Below are 16,772 nucleotides of genomic sequence, written 5' to 3'. Positions count from 1 at the left end.
AAGAATCGTTTCTATATACGTACATGCGAGTACCTACGCATAAATTTTTTGGGAGGTAATTTTTTATTTTCTACTTTTTTGTATTTATATCTTTTATCATTTCTTATCGTCTAGGTACACATTTATTCTCCTAGGTACTTCAATAAATTTAAAGTTTAAAAAAAGTGCTATTTGTTCTCTCAAACGCCTTTCTGTTCCTCTGAAAATTCATCTTCGATCACGGGGTCGTCAATAGTACTCGAAGCCTGAACTCGTTTCGTTATCTTTTCATCTTGCTGATGAGGATCTTCATTATTTTTGCGTAAATCTCGGTACATCGAATTAATAGCAGGTTTCACATCTAAAAATTTTAAAGCCGTTTTGGTGCTATCCATAAATGGGAACGTCGATAAATTCAATTTTGAGACTGTTCGTGTTCTAGATTCTATCGATAATTTTTTCTGCAATTTTTCAGTATTTTCACACGCGTAAATAAAATCGACGTGTTGTTCTTCGTAATTTAGTGAGATCGCCTCCCATTGCGCATCGGAAGTAATATCGGTACAAAGTTTATCCGAAGGTTTGAAAAGAATATCGTTATGAATCACGATGATGATGGAATACAGGCAAAGCTTCTCCTCAAACGGGCAATCTTTGACTCGGTACTCGACAATTTTATAAATGATTTTTGGTACCGGAATTTTTTTACCGGCTGGATCCAGGTATAATGTCGCTCTCATAAATTTATTCTTGGGGAGCTGAAGCTCGCCACTAATTCCAGAAATAATCAGTAGTGGTTCTTCTATAGTCTGTAATATAATTCAAAGAATTTTACTTCAAGCGCATAAAAAAAAGCTGAGTAGCTGGCACTGTATCACGTACTTACCTATACTTACTTTGTATAACGCGTATAAATATCCGTCAACTTTTTTCAAAGCTGGTTCTACTTTTTGCTCCCAAACTGGTATTGTAGCTAAATTTGAACAGGCTGGAGGTGATGTGAATCCAAAACGAAAATGATCTATTGGTATTAATAACCATTTCGTTATTGTATTGGCTAAATTTTTCGTAACACTAAAAGTTTTCAGTACTACGGGGCTATTAACCTGGAGACAAAATATGAAAATGGAATTTAAAAATGATGGAGAATGGGAGTGCAGAAATTCAAAGTTTTTATACTCACATATAATCCGTCTACTCCAAAATCGTTGTAAGGTTCAGCTCCTAAGCCGTAATGCTCACATTTAATCCCTACTGACCATTTGTTACTTGTTCCTATTTCATACCATATTCTTTTCAGTATTTTTTTTGAGAAATCAAACGTTAGCTTGAAGTAATACAACCACATGAATCCCTAAAACCAAAAAATTGCATAATTCAGTTCCTAACTATGTGATTACTGATTGGTAATAATTGTATCCCAATATTTGTGGGCAGTATAGAAAGTGTAAATGAAAATTAGGGCCCTCCATCGAGTATTTCAGTTTTCAAAAAAAAAAAAAAGAATAAAAACAAATCGAACCTAGCTCTTATACGTAATACGAATAGGTATACCTAATTTATTGATTTGCCTTAAGTATGAATATTGTTTATGTAAGTACCTACCATTCTTTTGTCTTTATTTAGCCACATTTCTTTAGCACCAATTCCAAGTGAGGTTTTTATTGCACGATAATATTCTTTAAAGCCGTGTATTTCTTTACGAACTTTTGATTTTTTTATAAAAGTAATAACTTCTTCAGGCTTTTTATAGTCTCCAATTGGAGTATCTTGATGGAAGTATTGAGCATCCTTCAATTCATAATAAACCTAAAAATGGAAAAAAAAAAAGTGGTTTATGTGATGACATTTTTGATATCAGCGAAGAAAAAAGTAGCCTACAAAAGCATTCAGTGCCACCAACAATACGAAATACAAAATGTAGGTATTCACCTCATAACCAAACTGCCAAGCGGAATTTTCTGGTGTATACGATAAGGAAATCTGATGAGGATTCTTGCAAAATCTTTTCTTCACTTCTGATACTTTGCTACCCCTTTCGTGAATTTCTTTCACAAAGATGGCATTATTTGTAAATCCATTCTGTCTTATGAAATCTTCTTCTGCTGGTGTTTCTGCAGGGCAAGCTATCGCCCAAGCTTCACATTTCGCGTCTTTCGGAATATTTTCTGGTAGTAGGAAAAGCGATCCATCATATCTATCAAAAATCAACGCTGTAAACATAAAATTCATAATTCATTCATTAAATAGGTACTTAATTAAACATACCGTACTGTTCCTGAAGCCTTTATAAAAAAATAGGTACTGCGTTACTTATAGCTCACCTTCATTTCCTTCTGCTTGTTCGGCAAAAGGTACAAAGCAGATCGTACAAATTAGGAGTACTAATATGAATTTCATTCTATTCTCTATAAACTCAACCCTAAAGAGATATAGGATTTTAATACCGTAGAAAATGATTATTAGTATTCACTTTGCTTTCTATTAGAAAAATTGGTCCGTTTCTTCGTGTGAAGCGAGCTGCGAGCACTTGGTAAATTGCTAACGTTATAGATATAGGTAAGTGCTCGAATACGTTTTTATGATTTCTTCTAGTTGAACTTCTCATTTGCCTCATATGTGAATCTACTTACTTGTAAAATATTGCTCTTCCACACCTCATTCATCATCATTAAATGTTTCAGCGTCGACAAATACATATTAGCGAAAATACGTACTTATAAATCATACGTATGTGCTCGAAAGATACGTATGCTTTCCTAATGATCGTCATATCATCATAGTCGTTAGAACAGCAAAGTTATATAGGTACCTAGCAACATATTCCGTAATCTTCTTTGAAAGAGGGTAGTTGGCTAAAAATGATATTATATGTATTAGGTACCTACATTTAATTTTTTTTTAAACACGTGTCCCTTTTTTTTTGTTTTGATTATTCGGTAGGAGAAAAAAATCTTAATCCAAAAGTTTTCAAATTTTTTGATAGGTATGCATGAAATATTACTTGCAAGGGAACCTTGTCAACTAGTAGTCTTCTCCAATTTGGCTGAAATTCGGCTCACTGAAAGTTCATGTCACTCACACATCAGAAAGGAGCTCGAGTAGTTATGGATTGCTTTGAACCAAAATTCACCCAAACAGGGATTAATTTTCATACGAGGTGAAGGGAAGAGAAAATACTTCTGAAGAATCAAAATTAATAAAAATCTGCATTCCAAGGTAATTTTAGTCACACTCCACAGTACATATAACTGACAAAAAGTTCTCTAGAAATCAAATTTGTCTGGCTTTCTTGCGGCAGAAAAAATTCTGTTGGGTGGGTCTAAAATATCAAAAAAGACGTATTTTGGATTTTTGCCATTGCTCAAGGAGGAGGGGGAACCAAAAAGCCCCAATTTTCAAAATGGCTCACGCGCAAAAAAATGTTTGCAGGTTTTTAAAGGACACTCTTTTCTTTCAAAATATGTGTTTGTTTACGCTGTTCACTTCAGTTGACCAGTTGCACAATTTATTGTTATTCCACGCCTATTTGAAACAAAGTTCACGAACCCAGTTTGTACAAAGAGGGCGCAGTCGAATTTCAGAGTCTCCCCTCCTCCCCCATTTCGAGTAAAAGTGGAATATTGTAGAATCATTCAAAAATGACCTTACAACCTATCAAAATGCCTTAAAATTTAGCGAGAAATTCAAAAATTTTCACAAAAGTATTCTTCGAGTAAGTATTCTTTGAAAGAATTTTGAGGTGTAGGTAATATAGTCATAATTTTTAGGATTTTTGAAAATGTGTCATGCTTTCAAATATTGCGACGAAAATATCTATTGAGTATTTGTGAACTATTTTGAGCTCAAAATTGAGTCATGATTTTCAGAATTTTCGAAAAAGGTCTCATATGGAGCCATTATTAAAATAGGCTGAAATTTCGCGAAAAAAATCAAGAAAAGCTGTATAGCAACTTTTTTTGAGGATTTTTGAAAAATTGCAGTTTAAAATTTGGGTAATTTTCAGAAATTATCGTGATTTTTGTAATATTCACTCCATTTCGGGCTAAAAAGCTTTCAAGAGTGCTAAAAAAAAGTTGAGATAAAAATGTTGGCCCACTCCGATAGAATGTATGGTTACTTTTTCAAAAATTTCGAAAATCATAACCCAATTTTGTGCTTAAAGTTCTTTAAAATTGCTCAAAAACATTTTCGTCGAAATATTTCAATATCTCGCAAAGTTATAACCAATTTGATGGGTTGCCTGACACTTTTCATAAATCCTAAAAATTATGATCCAATATTTTGAGTTCAACATTTTTCAAAATTATTGTTGAAACCGAGAAAATTATTTATTGACTTGTTTCAATTCAAACCCTAAACGTCGCAATGTCCATTATAAGGAACACCTTCTTTGGAATTTTTTTAAATTTTTTTGAATGGAGGCGCGCAAATTTTCTGTTTACAAATGCCCAATGTGGACCTTTACTGATAACATATTGAAAGTACAGACCATAATACCCATATTCAAGCTTTCAGTACAAGTTCAAAGTTGGTGTATCTGCGTTTTTAAAATTTTTCAAAAACCGTAATTTTCAAATTCTGTTCATTACACATGCAATGAAAATTTGATATTGACAAGAAAATGATTGATAAATAATAGTTCGAAATTAATTAAATACGCATCAGTTTACGAATTAGGTTGATAGTTTTTTCATAAGATGGGCTTAAAGTTGGTGTTCCTTATAATGAACATTGCGAAGGATAGAGGAACCAACGAAAGAGAATGACGCGGTCACTGTCTGTAGGGTGGTTGGTGGAAATATTTTAGAAGAAAGTGATTCATTTTATTGTATTCAGCGAAGTCGTAACATTCTGCTTGTTTCTTTTGTAGCTTCTATAATGTCCAGTATAAGCTTAAAAAATTTTGAGAGCGGCTCTAGCTGAACAAAAAAAAACAGTGATATTATAATTGGTCCACCCCCTGTTTCTGATATTGAAAATGATTACCTGGATGATTCGGAAGATGAAATAATGAAGGACGTATAATTATAATTGTTTGAAAATGATACCTATTTTGCCTAATTATGATAAAATATTCATTAGGTAGGTACTGGTAATAGGTAGGTATATTTTTTTTTTCTTCAAATTTACTCATTGAAGTATACTCAATATTGATATGAAAATTGTTGTAATTGATAAATTTTTCGAAATACATATACGAATATTTCTTATCATTGAATGTTAGCAGGTAAAGAAACCAGTTTCAAGGGACCAGTGTTGTGTGTGGCAGGGTATAGTATTGTTCTCCTCAATCGCGATGTGCATTATAGGGAACACCATCTTTCAACAGTAGGTTGTCGCGTCATTCGCAATGTGCCTTATAGTGAACATTCCATAAAATCTGTTCCATGAGTTGAAAATTTTTTTTGAGCATATGTCCTTGTTGTGTGAGGTGCCGAGGCAACAAATTACTCAAAAAAAATTTTTTTTCTTAATTATGAATGAGTTGCGATTTTAAGGGTTAAACTCAAAGTACATAATATGTAAGAGTTAAAACTAATAAAGCTGAAAATATTATCTTGCCTATAATTTTCAACAAAAGAAAAATACTTAATATTAAATGAAAACAAAAAACAAAAAAACCACAATGTGTGGGCACTGGGCACCTATTAAAATTAATCTACATGTAATTTCACGAAAACGCTAATTTATGCTGTAAACTCTAAATTATAAAATTAAATAATTACCTTATCAATAGTGATAAACAGTATTAAAAACTTGACATCAGTTTCTAGGACTTTCAGCTTTTGGCGAGTCCGACTCTAACTCTGAATCCTCATCCATGTCTTCAACATTCTCACTATCTTCTTGGTACCACGTTATTATATCCTTAAATTCTAGTCTTTCTCCATTTGTAGCCAGTTGATTAAACATAGCATCAACTTGTCCCACAAAATCGTTGTTTTCATCGACAGTATTAGTGCTTTTATCGTAAACAGGAAATTTCTGCAAATTTAAATTCTTAGACGTCGGCGTCGGACTCGGCGTAGAGGGAAGAATAGTTTTAAATGAATATATTTCTTTCAACACTTTTTTGTCATTCGGACAAGCGTAAATATTGTTGTATTGTTTTCCGCCGATATCCGTTGTTATTGCATTCCACCCCAAAGTTGTTGTAAAATCTTCCTTTCCAGGACAAATCTTGTCTTTGGGCTTGAAATTAGGATCATTATGAGCAATAAACATGACCGCGTATTCGCAACTTTTGTCTTTAGAATCGCAAGCTCTTGGATAATATTTGACCAGCTTATAGACGAATTTTGGTACAGGGATTTTTTTGTTTTTATGATCGAGGAATACTGGTTCTTTTTTTGATTCTTTTTTTGGTGATTGATTCTTCAACGGTAGCATTAACTGAGTTGGGCTGACTCCAGCAATGACGTGCAATCGTTTTTCGTCCAAAAACTAGGTACATTAAAACAAATAAGCAAATTTTTAAATTTTATTCATAAAAAAATTCAAGCTCCGAACTGAAAATACTTTTGTAAGAATAAATTCATACTTTGAATAATGCGTATAAATATCGGTCCAATTTTTCCAATGCTCCTTTGGTCGCGTCTTTCCAGATTGGGGTTGTGAATAGGTTTGAGCATAATAAAGGCCGATTACGGAATAAATGGAACTGATCAATTGGTATTAATGAATATTTGTCCAAACAATCGTTGTTATTTTCACAGGGATTTGGCTGTGGAAGTGGGCATTTCTCGCCTTCGCAAGGCGGTGTCACAGATGGTGCTTTGAATTCTTCAAATATTTTTGCTTGGTTGGCCTAACAATATGAAGTATTATAAAGATGTTCGAAAAGTTGTATATGTAATGGAAAATGTTTACTCTCACGTACATATAACGATTCCACAGTACCCTCGATAGTATCTTTGTAGACTTCAGATCCCAAAGTGTACTGGTTGTCTTTACATTTAGGCGGGATTTGTTCTTTTGTATTTCGACGAATCTCATACGTTACGTTTCTCACAATCAATTCTGAAGGATCGTATTTCATTCTGAACATATTTAACCATACGAATTTCTAAAATACATATTAAGTTACAATAATTTCCTCTCTTACAAATACTCTTCTAAAAAAAAAATTGCATCTTGTGATAGGAGATTTTTTCAACTTGCCATTTTCTTGTTATCATTAAACCACTTGATTCTGGACTTAGCACCAGGCAATATATCCTGGATTCTGCTAAGAAAATTCTTTCCATAAGATTTAGCCATGTTGGATTTTGATGCCAACATGTATATTGCTTCTTTAAATGGTATATAATTCCTATAGTTAGAAGAGTTGAATCTATCGTGCAGGTTCGCGCCGTAAAAAACCTACAAAAGGAGCGAAATTCAGATTATTTTTAATTGAAAAAAATGCGATGGAAAAATTTTGAAACTTACTTCGAAACCGAATTCAAAGACGCGTTTGATTATATTATACACGAGTGAAATCTTGAAAGGCTGCTCGCAAATATACCTTTCCACTTTATGAGCGGGGCTATCTCTTTCGTACGTTTCTCTCACAATCAGAGCATTGTTTGTAATGGAGCAGTTATCCAGGAATTTCTTATTTGCAGCCTCTTTTGATTCTTCTATTGGACAAGCAACTGCTACAGCACCACATTTTTCGTCATTGCCAATAGTTTCTGCCATGTTGAAAACAACATGAAGGACTCGATCGAAGATGAATGCTGTAGGGTAGGAGTAAAGAGAAGACGACTTTTAACGATTTTTTAAATTAGTAGATAGTGATATTTGCTGAATTAATTTGTTTTCCACCTCATCTATTTGACAGATGAAAACTTCTAATTCGTATACTCACCTTCATATTCTGCATGTACAGCAACGCAAAGAAATAAGATTGTGCAGCTCTTGAATAAGATAGAATTCATTTTGCTGAGTGAAATTCTCAATATATACGTAGGTACCTATAAGACGTATTCTGAATCGATACCTAACTGCACCTATATTAAACTAAATCCTAGAAATTGAAACCTGTACTTCATGCTTCGAATTGAAAGCTGGTGCTGTTTCGACAGATTGAACAAACAAATAATAATTTTTAAATCGTCGTGTCACCTTCAAATTTTTGACGAATGAAATCTGTTTCTTACAATCCGTATACGTGGCTTTACGTATTACGTATGGTATAGGTAGCTGTGGGTTACAATACCTACATAATTATGATATGACGTGTTATGTACGCAAAGTTGTAATTTACAAAAATCACTGCTGCAAGATGTAGTTGGGTTGATTTGAACGTTCAAAATTCAAAATTCAGTAAAGCTGAAAATCCATTTTATACGCCTTCAATTTTCTTACTCCGGTGGAAGAATTCGGGAAACTTTTGTATTCTTTTTCTTCGCACCTAGGCTTTGACCACATTCTCCTACTTTTTTTGAGCGTGATAACATAATTTTTTTGCTAGTCAAGTGAATTTAGTCAGAATCCCCCCCCCTTTAATTAGGACTTGGTACCTATTTGAAAATTGGTGAAAATTACAGGAAAAATGAAGGAAACCCCAGGTGAAAATGATTGGATCGGATGAGGTCTGGTCAGTTCTGATCAGATCCGGACATTCCATGGATCCAATTTTATCTGACGAGATCTGATCAGACTCAACAGAAAAGACTCGATTTATTCTGGCCTTATTTGAATAAAACTAACCACATCTGAATCGATCTGATCTTAGCAGTCCCTTTGAAGAAATTCTAGGATCGCTCGTTTCTACGGAAAACCATTCACAATTTTTATTTCAAAAGAAGTTTTTCGAAACTATGGATTCCGTTTGCCAAAGACTTCAAAGCTTTTTAACCCCTATTTTATTTTATTCAGTTTGGAAGGTCAAAAATACCTAGGATGTGAATTCAAACATCAGCTTTCACTCCACCTCGACTAAAACAAATTTTGATATTATTCATAAGCCATGTTCGAATTTTCAAAAATTGTCAACATAACATCAAATAAAAATTTATTCCTTGATTTAACATCGTGTTGATTTTTCATCACAACCCCACTTTTTTTGAAACGTTCGTAGAAAAAAGTGCGGAATTTCTAATGGGGGGTTGGGGTTGTCAGATCCATTATAACTAAAGGAAATCATCAAAAGAAAATATTCAAATTTTCTTTAAAAATTCAAAGGAAATTTGATAAAATTTAATAATATTTGTTTACTTAATTCCATTTTTTTAGAAGTGCGTTTGGGGTACATTCTGAGTAAACTGAAAAAATCTGATAAACGATTTTTTTTGGAGGGGGAGGAAGGAAGGGGTGGCAAATTTATTTTACCCATGCAATTGAAGTATGGTTTCGGAGGATCGTCTTTAAATACAAACCAACTGGAAGATTTTAATTTCAAGAACTCAAAATTTACTATTTTTATAAAAAGTTGATATAATTATGTAGGTACCTCTACCTACCCTACCTAATTAGTAATTACCTATGGATGTTCGCCAAAAATTTTAAAATAAATTTAGGCAATTCAAAATTTGGACGCGTTGATTATCTATGAATTTTAAAAATAGTGGAAATATCCCTTTGACATAGAAAAAGAAATCTATAAAAGTTAGTTTGTACATTAAAATAATTAACCGCCTGAATTGATTGCGATCAAGGAAATGGCAAAATTGTACCTATAGGTAGGTACCTATATTTTTACCGAGAATTACCTGCTCAAAACTTTTTTTTACCTCCTAAAGTCAACTTCTAGCAAAAACAGACGACTTTTGATTTTTTTTTACTCGAAAGAAGGATAATATGTACATATGAAGAGTGATATTCCAAAACTCGCTTTGTCCATTTTCACAACTTTTCAGGAGAGAGGAAAAACAGTTTCCCTTTAACCGGGTAAATTGGCTTTTTAGGCGAGTTTAGCACTTTATTTGGGTGGATTTATGATGTAGGAGTGTAGGTATACACTTCATCCACTAAATACTGCTGAAAAAAATTTCAATAAAAATGAACAAAACGCGTTTTGGAACGTTATTTTTTTTTATAATTTTTAGTGAATTGGCTATTTAGGTGAGTTTAACACCTCATTCTGGTAGGTTGATGATGTAGGAATGTGAGTTAATACTTCATCTACCAGGTACCACTGAAAACCCAACTTTGATAAAAATGGACAAAGCGAGTTTTGGAATATCACTCTTCAATTTAATCTTTACTGACACTTGAATGTCTACTGCCCGTGCCTTGCTTGTCGTGGATTTCCATATCTGGCTACTCTTATTGTTTTTTAACAACGTCTTTATGAAAAAATTGAAAATTTCGAAGTTTAATGAATAAATGAATGTACAACATTTAAAGGACATTTTTTTTTTCATGTGATGTGATAAGTATTTGAAAAAAGTACCTACCTACTTATAATAAAATTTAATTTAATGACGATATAAAGGCTAGATATTGAATTAAAATTTTTCTTCCTGTTGTACCTATGCATATGGTTTCCTTGGTATTAATTAATATGTATTTTTTGTACAATTTCTGTATATTATTGCCTACTCAGATGTTCCGCTAATTTTAGTAAATGTATTTCATCCTTCCTTGTATTTAACTTCCGGACACTTCTCCTTCTCTTGACATCTCACTGTCGACCTCAACATCATCAGAAATATTATTTCGAGGTGGAACTCGCCATACCATTTTGGTGCTAAGAGGGTCAAAAACCTCTCCTTCCTCAGACAATTTTTTAAATTTTACGTCGACACTTTCCTTGATATTTATTTCTTCCAACGTTTCGCCATCATTCGAATAATATACGAATTTTGTCAAGTCCAAACCACCGGAAACTTTTTCTCTAACTTCCATTTGTAAATCTTTTTCTACTGTTTCATCATTTCGACAAACATAGATTTCATCAAATTGGTTTCCTTCAGAATCCTTCGTTATTTCGTCCCATCCCCATTCTTTGGTAACATCTTGAATACAAATTTTATCGCTGGGTTTGAAAAAAGGATCATTGTGGATTACAATAATGGCCGAATACCAACAAGAGCTCTCCTTCAGTTTGCACTCTTTCAGACTGTATTCTACAACCTTATAAATGAGTCTCGGTATCGGAATTTCATTATTTTTCGGATCCAAGTATAATACTGATTCCGTCCCAGCATCTTCACTATAAAATGTATGTTCTCCAGCAATTCCTGATAGAACGTGTATTGGTTCATGTGCATCTTCTGGTTCGTTCAGAACCTGCAATCAAGCATACGGTGTTAATATTTCAAAGCTCAAAGGTCGGAGAAGAGATGAATAAAATTTAAGGTCCATAAACTGAAATATTTCCTACTCGAAACAATGTGTAGAGATATTTATCGAGCTTCTGCAAAAGCTTTTCTACTTTTTCTCTCCAGATTGGTATTGTAGACATGTTTGAACATAAAGGAGGTGCTGAAGAACCAAAACGAAACTGATCCAGTGGTATTAATGACCATTTCATTAGACATTGTTCAATAACTGGACATGGATCTGAAGGAAGCTTGATATTTTTATAAATTTCGGCTTGATTAGTCTGAAAAAAATAAAGCGTTGGCATGGTTGGCAATGCTCTTGTTATAAATGGAGAAAGAAATAGCATCATGTAAGTGGGTAATGTGATCATTGGTACAAACATATAATGTATCCACATTTGTGCCCTCGTAGGCTTCAGATCCCAAGCTATAATCTCTGCATTTGTCATCTGTACTCCATTTATTGTTTGCTTGGATCTCATGCCAGGTCACCTCTAAAATTTTTTTCGACAAATTGAACCGAAGTTTGAATAAATACAGCCACATTAGCCCCTGAAATAAGAATTATGATTTTGTTGGATAAGAGATATCAATAGGTTTTATTTTGTGAAACACGTATTAAAATGTAGCCGGATCTTATGTGTGATAAAATAGGATCAACATTGAGTCAAAGGGGTAAAATTTTCACCATTATTTTTCGTAGTTATGTTTGAGTTTCAAACACCGCATTTTTCTTAATTTTTTTGTGAAAAAAATGCATCACAATTGGTATTCTTTAATGCATAGACGTTTTAAATAAAAATATACCTATTATTGATATTTTCTAGATGGTATGTAAGTAGGTATATTTGTACATATTTACCATTTCTTCTCCATTCAACGGAAATGTTTTCACGCCAACTCCGATCGCTCTTTTTATAGTTTGAAAAAGTATGGGAAAATAACGATCAGCGTGGTAGTTCCCAAGGCTATGTCTTGTTTTCGTGGATTTGATCGCTGTCTCTAGGGATGTGTAGTCATCGTAATCGCTCGTATAATGTTGAAAATGCACCTTTTTCTTCAAGTTGTAATAAATCTATGAATATTTGTCGAGTTTTAAAAAATGAAATTCGAATTGCGAACATAAATAAAATACCTATTTTTATTTAGGTAGGTAATTCTAACCTCGTAACCAAATTGGAAAGTGGAATTCTTTATTTGGTAAGCGAGAGAAATTTGATAAGGATTACTGCAAATTCTGATTTTCATTTGCGATACTTCGGTATTCGTGAAGTGAGTTTGTTTCACAAACATGGCATTTTTCGTGAACGAATTCTCCCGAACGAAGTTGTTTTCCTCTGTTGCTTCGGCAGGGCAGGCGATTGCCCGGTCACCAATAGTGATGTATTCTGAATGATCATCATTCGGCAGAAGGAAAATCGACCCGTCTTCTGGGTCAAAAATTAATGCTGTAAAAAATATGGTGTTGTGGTTAAACCCCGTCAATAAGTTGAAAAACGAATGCATTGCTTGTTTTTTTCACTTTTTTTTTCAAGGGCATGCACTTCTTCGCCTACTTTTAAGCAATAAGTAAAAGTAAAATTTAGAAGTTACAAATTGATAATGATAATTGTGAAAACATAAAAATTTAGGTGAGTAATTCTGCATTTTGTTATATCAAAATATTTGAAATAATGTTAATGAAAAATTACAGCATTCATATTTACGTACCATCTTCTTTTCCATATATGTTGAGACACAGCAACAAGAACACGAAACTTGATGTGAATTCCATAGTTTGTATGTATTTTAGCAAATGAAACCAACGTACCGAAACTAAGATTCATATTGTGTAGGTATCTACTTCGTATTACTATGATTTCCAATGATAACGATATTTTGACACATAAATGTAAATAAGTATGTAGGCTATAAATTCTCACACAGGTGGTCTATATACTCGTATCTCATTGAGTAATGCTATACTTCATTATTTATTTTTCATGAATTCGAATAGTCTGAGATGTAGAGATATGCATTTGGTGTATTCTGTAGTAGGTACTTACATAATTTCAGCTACCGAATAAAAAATTGAGGGCACAAAAGGGTTCTGAATTTTCCAACATTCCAACATTGACTAAAAATTTCGTAAAATGAAAAAAAAAATCAAAATGGTTAGTCTACCTCGAAAAACGTCGTTTTTGTCTCATTTCAAGTAGGTATATCTTATCATACGTTTATAGGAATTCAAATTTTCTAAAAAAAAACAAAATGCCATAAAATTTTGGAAATGTAAATGGGTTTCATCAACACTGGGTACATTTGTTTCGGCCTCGAATGTGAAATTTGTTAATTTTGAAATGAGAAACAAATTGGCTCGAGCGTTTGAAAATTTTCATTTCGAGATGCCTAAAAACGAATTTTATTTAATACGAGGAGTTAATTTTTGTATTTTTCGAGAAGCATAAGAAATAGGCTATGTTTTTTTTTGTGAGGAGTTTATTCTTTGGCTTTGAAACTTGTATTGTGTAATATTGTAGTGTAGGACCTATGTACTTTGCACCTAAAAAATATCCAATTAATAATTTGAATTGAAATAATTAATAAATCAAATTCAAAGTTATATTTTACAACAGTTCCCTTAGTAATATTTTTTGTAGGTATGCATATGTATTTCCCCCCCTTTCCATCTATAAGTACTGTTCTGATCCCTACAGAATCAAAATCCTTTCTCTTGAGTGAATTTTTTGAATTTTTCATCCAAATGTTTTTTGATATTTGTTTCATCTCCTTCCTTGGAATATACGAATTTTTCCAAATTAAAATTTCTGTTTTCGTTTTTTTCAATGTTTAGGCCTAATTTTTTTTGTACTGTTTCAACATTCGGACAAGCGTAAATTACATCATATTGATATCCTTCGGAACCCATGGCAATTTCTCGCCATCCCCATTCATTGGTTACGTCTTCATTGAAGCAAACTTTATCTTTGGGGCTATAAAAAGGATCATTATGAACTACTATGATGACCGCGTACCAACAAGAACTGTCATTTATGTTGCAATCTTTTAATCGATACCGGACTTTCTTAGAAATTATTTTTGGTATCGGAATTTTCTGATTTGTCGGATCCAGGTATAATGTTGCTTTCTTCGATGAGCTTTCTTTAGTGGCGAATTGGTGTTCACCGGTAATTCCAGATTGAACGTATACTGATTCGTACGTAATTTTTAATTCGATCAAAACCTGTAATTCAATTCAATGGTACTTAAATATTTTAAGGCGGTGCCCAATAAGATGATGTGTTCGGAGGAGCATCTAGAGGTCTTATTGTAGATGCATTGAACAAAATTTCGGTAAACTTTTATTGAAAAGCAAAATTTTCTATAATCTAGAGCCGCTCTGAAGTAGTTACTGGAAATGTTATTCAATTGATACCATTCTAATAACAAGGAGGGGAGAAGGTAAAAATCTATCAAGGATCATTGAACTCTTCTTCACAAAGAGTCTTCGGTCGCTCTCGCCCCCGCCCAAAGATATGGATTATAAACTAGATTAGTGTATTTATGCTCTAGTCGGCCCTGGTGATGGGCGCCGAGAGAAATTCCTTACTTGATATAAAGTGTATAGATATTTGTCCAATTTTTTCAGAATCTTTTCCACTTTTTCCTTCCAGATAGGTACGGTAGACATGTTGGAACAGTACCGAGGTTCTGAGGAACTATGATCATATAGATCTAGTGGTATTAATGACCATTTCATTAAGCATTGTTCAGAGGATCTACACAGATTTGACGGGAATTTGAAATTTTCGAAAATGTTTGCTTGATTGTTCTGGAAAAGAAAGACGTCAGTGCAGTAGGTGTTGTTTTCAAGTTGAATGATGAACTGCATTAGGCTAAGTTAACGATTATACATATATGTACATGGTACTTATCTACCTATATTAAATACTTGATAGATTACTAACGTATAAGGCATCTACATCGGTTCCCTCAAAAACTTCCGATCCCAAACTGAAGTCTCGGCACTTTTCCCATACATTCCATTCGCTTTGTGGAAGAATCTCGTGCATGGTGTGCTCCAGAATTTTTTTCGTCAAATTGAACTTAAGTTTGAATGTATACATCCACATAAACTCCTGAAATGGATTTTCAATGTGTTGCTCAGTGTAAGATGCTTAATTAAGTTAATTAAGTAGGTACGTGCTTTATTGATTCTTGTTTCTTGGTTTAATTGAATTTAAAATAATTTAAAGCCTTTTATGGCAGTTCATTTATCTAATTGGGCGTGGATATGAATCTAATTATCTACCTTTATCTAGAGACTTACCATTCTGTCTCCGTTTAGAAATAATTGTTTGTTGCCTAATCCAATCGCATTCGATACAGTTTGTGCGATGAACCGAAAACACCTTTTGACTTGGTATATTCCTCTACTGATTTTTGATTTAGACGATTCGATTGCTTCCTCGACTGATGCGAAGTCATTCAACGGGTATTGATTAGCAAAATTCTCAAAGTGGAGCGAGTCTTTTGAGTTATAATAAATCTACGAATAGAATTTGAAAAAAAAAAACGACAAAATTTAAGAGTTGGAGCCATTTGCAAAATGCTTGTGAGCAATGCTAACCTCGTAACCAAAATAAAAACTGGAATATCTTGGTCTGTATACGAGAGAAATTTTATAAAGATTTTTGCAAATTTCGGTTTCCTCTGACGGTGAATTTTTTTTAGAATACATTTTCTTTACAAGCAATGCATTCTTTCCCAACGAATTCTGCAGGATGAAATTATTTTCCGTCGTTGTTTCTGCTGGGCAGGCAATAGCCACATTATCGTAATTTGAAAGATCATTTGAAAGAGCGATAGTTAATGCTGTAACATGATTGAAAATTTCCATACTTATATTATACTACCTAGTTTTAAAATGTAAGTGATAGTTGACCAATCAAGTTTTTGGTGTTCAAGTGATAATATCTAATAAACATTCATTTAATGAAAGAAAAATTTCCGAAGAAAACCCGAAATAAGAAATTAATTGAAGTTCCATAAAAAAGTGTGCAATCGGTTCATGATTCATTTCGAAAATTGAGGGATTTCCAGTTCCTAAATTTTCAAACTAAGAATAAAATTGTTATTTTTCTAGCTCGAAAAAATTACACTTTGACAGCGTTTACTCTTTTGGATTTTATATCATTGTCGTTATTTCTGTTCCAGGTAAATACTCAAATTAGTGTCAGAAATTAATGAAAATTTCATAGTGTTATTCCGAAGATTAGAATAATACGTATACTCAGTAGAGCTGTTCAAAATCGTCAATTCTTCAACTTGACTTTTTAAAAAAGGAAATATGAAGAATGCTGATTACGTATTTCAAGGATTTCCACGTCATGTGAGTAGAACACTTGGGATTTATATCTACCTACTAAAACAGAAAATAGGCTTCCGTGTAGCAGGATAATATGATAAATATTCGTATTTTGTACTTACCGTATTCTTTTGCTTGTGTAATAAAAGGCAGTATCAAAATTATAAAGCTTGTACTCGTATGTGCAA

General features: G+C 33.1%; 3 protein-coding genes across 3 annotated transcripts in view; 1 reads left to right on the top strand and 2 right to left on the bottom strand.

The window, feature by feature from the left end:
• Positions 1-16,772, top strand: part of LOC135839086 (rab GTPase-binding effector protein 1-like) — a 123,738-nt gene that overhangs the window by 38,820 nt on the left and 68,146 nt on the right. The window lies entirely within an intron of this gene.
• On the bottom strand, positions 169-2,544 carry LOC135841518 (uncharacterized). Its single transcript, XM_065358508.1, has 6 exons — positions 2,304-2,544; positions 1,912-2,192; positions 1,585-1,788; positions 1,163-1,333; positions 876-1,085; positions 169-788 (listed from the first exon to the last, which is right to left on the bottom strand). The coding sequence occupies exons 1-6, from the start codon at positions 2,377-2,379 to the stop codon at positions 180-182; spliced, it is 1,551 nt and encodes a 516-aa protein (XP_065214580.1). The 5' UTR covers positions 2,380-2,544; the 3' UTR covers positions 169-179.
• LOC135841134 (uncharacterized) lies at positions 5,627-7,043 on the bottom strand. The gene is made up of 3 exons (XM_065357950.1): positions 6,863-7,043; positions 6,524-6,790; positions 5,627-6,426 (listed from the first exon to the last, which is right to left on the bottom strand). Exons 1-3 carry the CDS (start codon positions 7,028-7,030, stop codon positions 5,746-5,748), a joined length of 1,116 nt encoding a protein of 371 aa, XP_065214022.1. The 5' UTR covers positions 7,031-7,043; the 3' UTR covers positions 5,627-5,745.

Source organism: Planococcus citri, chromosome 3, assembly GCF_950023065.1.
Source record: "Planococcus citri chromosome 3, ihPlaCitr1.1, whole genome shotgun sequence".
NCBI classification, from domain to species: Eukaryota; Metazoa; Arthropoda; class Insecta; order Hemiptera; family Pseudococcidae; genus Planococcus; species Planococcus citri.
The sequence above is the reverse complement of the archived record's forward strand: the minus strand, read 5'-3'. Positions and strand labels throughout refer to the sequence as shown.